This window comes from Pseudonaja textilis, chromosome Z (genome assembly GCF_049901715.1).
Source record: "Pseudonaja textilis isolate UNSWEBS1 chromosome Z, rPseTex1.2, whole genome shotgun sequence".
In the NCBI taxonomy this organism is placed as follows: Eukaryota; Metazoa; Chordata; class Lepidosauria; order Squamata; family Elapidae; genus Pseudonaja; species Pseudonaja textilis.
This window is the reverse complement of record NC_142008.1, coordinates 123,391,044-123,395,767: the sequence shown is the minus strand read 5'-3', so window position 1 is coordinate 123,395,767 and position 4,724 is coordinate 123,391,044. Positions and strand designations below refer to the sequence as shown.

Here is a 4,724-nt window from a genome sequence, read left to right as displayed (position 1 = left end):
GAAGTTGTGGGAGCGCCATCACTTGAGACTTTCAAGAAGAGATTGGACTGCCATTTGTCCGAAATGGTGTAGGGTCTCCCGCTTGGGTGGGTGGGGGGTTGGACTAGATGACCTATACGGTCTCTTCCAACTCTGATTATCTGTTATCTATTAAGGCAATGGGTCACTTGGTGCAGAAACAGACAGCATCCAACCCAGGAATATAGCCCTGGTGTGTTCTGCTGTTCACTTTGGAATTTGCACCATGCTTTCCACACATACCTCCATCTCACACACACACACACACACACACACACACACACACACACACTTGCTCTGTCCTGCCCACAAATCACAGTTCAGAGTCCAGAGAAAGACCAAACAAGATAGCGTGTCTCTTTTGCAACTCAACATAAACCACTGATAAAAGCAGAAAGGAAGAACGTTTTTGATCTGGGAGCCGATCAGCCCCTGCCGTGAGCACCATGGATCTTATCAATGCCTTGACCCCCTCGTCTTTGTTGAAGTAAGTTCATGGGGGGGGGGGAGGGAAGGAGACATGGGGGCTGGATAAGTTGGGGTTGGAAGTCTCGATTTCTGAAATCTTTGTCATCCTTGTTTCTCCAGCTAGCTCTCAACATCTAGCCTTCTTTTGTTGGGGAATGTGGAAGGGGGGCACATCCCTGTTTGTGGAAAATGACGGAAGACACAGCAAACTAACTGACTTACTTTCTTTATTACCTTTTTTTATTTTATTTAAAATACATACAATTCAACTCTCATTTAACAGTGTTAAATGTGGTTACAAATATCTTGTGCAATAACAGTTAATTTTAAAACCATATTCATTACTTCGATATTCTCTATTCTTATCTTATTTTTATTGACATACATAATATTTCTATTACAATAACACTCCTTAACACATTCAATTCTATTAACATATTTTCTATATTTCACTAGTCTATTAGCTATTTCTAGCTTTCATATATTTTCTCTAGCCATCAATAAAATAGTTCCCATATCTGGAAGTATTGCTCCTTCTCTTTAATTGAGAGTGTTAATTTATTCATTTCTGCACATTCTAATATTTTTTCTGATCACATTTTCATCAGTAGGAATCTCTTCACATTTCCATTTTTGAGCAAATATAATTCTAGCCGCAATTAATACACGAATAATCAAATATATATTCTCTTTACTATAAATTTCAGGTAAAATCCCCAACAGGAATATTTCAGGTTTTAAATCAATGTGCTGCTATAGCATCTTCTCCAGCCGTGTGTGTATTTTTGTCCAATATTTTTTGGCTTCTATGCATCTCCACCACATATGGATAGTATGATCCAGGTGTTTGGTGGCATTTCCAACATTTAAGCTGATTTATCTTTAAATAATCCTTGCCAACCTCACCATTTTTTGAGAAATGAAGGAAGGCAGAGAGATAACCAAGTTACGCCTGGAACAATGTCAGCATCTGAAATTAAAATATCTTAGCCTTGAGTTGGCCAACCCTTGAAGAAGATTTGAATTTGGAGCAGAATCAGTGTTTAAAACAGATTGCCAATGGTTTTCCATTCTGGATTCACTCTTCTTTTAGAGCGGGGGTCCCCAAACTTAGCAACTTTTATGACTTGTGGACTTCAAGTCCCAGAACTCCCCAGCCAGACAAGTTGAAGTCCATCTATCTTAAAGCCAGAAGATTGGGAAACATTACTCTAAAACAGGTGTCTCCAAACTTGGCTGGCTGAGGAATTCTGGGAGTTGAAGTCCAGAAGTCTTAAAGTTTGGAGACCCCTGTTCAGAACAATATTTCACAACCTTGCCACTTTAAGATGCATGGACTTCAACTCCCAGAATTCCCCAGCCAGCATAGTTGGCTGGGAAATTCTGGGAGTTGAAGTCCATCCCTCTTAAAGTAATAAAGCTTGGAAAACTCATTATTTATAACAATAATGAAGGGGAAGAGAAGTAAATATTCATACTGTACCAAGTCAAAAAACATAGTCACCTTTTCAGATTAAATTCTTTATTTATTTGTTCGTTTATAAAATTTATAAGCTGCCCACCTTCTTTCAAGGTAACCCTTATTTTTAATAAGCCCAGCTCTACCGCAACATTCAGCCAATCTTGGCTTATTTTACAAATGCAAGGTATGATCTGGCTTGTTCCACATTTTGGAAGCTAAAAAAACAACAACAGGGGTGCATCACTGCTCCATGGATACGTCTGTGCAATTGAGACAGACTCCTTTGCTACTCCATCTCTACTCCATCCCCCTCTATCTGGAGAAAACTTCCTGGAATGTGGACTATGACCTCCACAGCTAAGGAACAATTCTTGCTGTAATAAACAGCTCCACGTAATCCTGATTAATTGGGGCAATTTGGAGAACCCATTAGGGCTAATCTCTGGAAAATCAGGGACGGGCATGTCTTAGAGAAGGATATTTTTTGTGGCACTGTAGAAGAGGAAGGTGTGTTTTTTCGCTGGACACTCTGCACATGCCCTGGTGCAACACCCTGCAAAGTCATGTGACGTGTTAATACCGCTTTATAATGCCTTAATAAGACCACACTTGGAATATTACATCCAGTTTTGGTCTCCAAGATGTAAAAAAAGATGTTGAGACTCTTCTAGAAAGAGTGCAGAGAGGAGCCACCAGGATGATGAGGGGACTGGAGGCTAAGACATACAACGAACGGTTGCAGGAACTGGCCTAGTTTAATACAGAAAAAGTGCTAGGAGTGAGCAGGGGTTGGACTAGAGGACCTCCAAGTTCCCTTCTAACTCTATTAACATATTCTGTTAGTCTAACGAAGAGAAGGACTAGGGGTGACATGATAGCAGTCTTCCAATATTTGAGGGGCTGCCACAAACCTTATGCCACCACCTTATGCTAGCACCTTATGTCGACAGATAAAGGCAGAATGCACAAATTATTACTGTAAGCAGGAGGAAAACCTCCTACGTAAAAATCTACCTGCGCCTTTTACAATTTTGTAAACTCTAAACTTAAAGACTCAAGAACCATCCCACCTCAAAAGGGACCGAATGGGAAAGACTGCAGCGATGAAGCTGTTAAGGCCAGCCTCTTCAACACATTCTTCAGTTCAGAATTGGAATGGCTCATGCGCCATATTTCCTAGTTGTATCACAACTAACTGCAGTGATCTACTACATATTGACTTTACAGAAGATAATGTAGAAAAGGCACTACGTAACCTAAAACCATCCCTATCTATTGGCCCCGATGGGTTATGCGCATACTTTTAAAAAGCTCTCCTCTGCCATAGCAGAACCCCCCAAGCATTATAAATATGATATATCATTCAAAACCTATGGTCCTTGGCTACGGTCATCCCTATCTTCAAAAAAGGTGTGACCCCAGCCTGGTTGAAAACTACAGACCAATCTCACTGTGTTGTGTCACGTGCAAAGTCATGGAATGAATCATTAACCAATTCATCACCCTCCACTTAGAGTCAAACAACCGACTCTCCCAAAAACAATTTGGTCTCAGGAAAAAATTGTCCTGCAGCCTACAACTCCTACACTGCAAAAACATATGGACCACTCTACTCGACGCAATTTACATAGACTTCGGCAAAGCCTTTGATTCAGTATATATCACAGTATGTATATTAGCAACTGCATCCTCTTCGTGGATGATGTAAAGCTATTCAACACCACTGACAATGCTACTGTTCTTCAAAGTGACCTTGATTATTATGTCTGAATGGTCAAACATTTGGCAACTCCAAATCTTGACCACCACTGGACTAGAGGCATGGTGGCATCTCCCAATATCTGAGGGTCTGCCACAAAGAAGGGGGGGCGTCAACCTATTTATCAAAGCACCTGAAGGCAGGAGAAGAAAACAAGAGATAGAAACTAACCAAAGAGAGAAACAACCTGGAACTTCCTGACAGTGAGGACAATTAACCCTTGGAACAGCTTGCCACTAGAAATTGTAGTTGCTCCATCACTGGAGCCTTTTAGGAGGAGATTGGACAATCACTTGTCTGAAATGGTACAGAGATTCCTGCTTGGGCAGGGGTTAAGACTAGAAGACCTCCAAGGTCCCTTCTCACTCTGTCATTCTGTTACTCTCCCTCTCCCTCAGGTCGGCCTCCAATGCAGGTTCGGAAATCTCCCGCCGGGTCTGGACCCCGAGCCCTCTGCCCCAACGGCCGTTCCGAGTATGCGATCACAAGCGCAACATCCGCAAAGGACTAATGGCGAGCACTTTGGAAGACTTACTTAACAAGGTTTGTATGTATGCTTGGGACATTTCATGTGTGTTGTTTTTCTTTTTAAACTCCTTGATCATTATTATTTTGGTACATCGGCCAGAAGTTCAAAAATGCTGGATTTGGCATTTCGGTCCACCCAGCAGGTTCTTCTCAAGGACCTGAGATAGCCCGACAAGTTTGTGCTAATTATTATCATTTCTAGCTGGATATCCGTGCTTCACTATGAAACTAGGTGGTCGGACTTAGTTTTTGGGGAGAAAAATAAATGGGGGGATTCTGCCTCTGCCTACCAGCATCCATGGGCATTCATCTGGCTAGCGTCCTGTCAGTGTGAGAGTCGAGGGCTGTTTGAAAACTGGAAGAGTATTTACAGTGTGAGCAAGGAGACAGCAAGGAGCCTGGGCGTGGCTTAGCTCAACAGTTCGATACTAAAGCTGCTTGGTGTTGTGAAACTGAGACTGAAACTCCTCTCCTCTGCTTGTGTTTTGC

At 41.9% G+C, this 4,724-nt stretch overlaps 1 protein-coding gene across 1 annotated transcript in view; it reads left to right on the top strand.

The window, feature by feature from the left end:
• Positions 1–4,724, top strand: part of CIDEB (cell death inducing DFFA like effector b) — an 11,372-nt gene continuing 6,648 nt past the window's right edge. The window contains exons 1-2 of the mRNA XM_026721944.2: positions 1–505; positions 4,106–4,250. Coding sequence (XP_026577729.1) covers positions 465–505; positions 4,106–4,250 — 186 coding nt within the window. The 5' untranslated portion in view covers positions 1–464. The remainder of the gene's footprint in view (positions 506–4,105; positions 4,251–4,724) is intronic.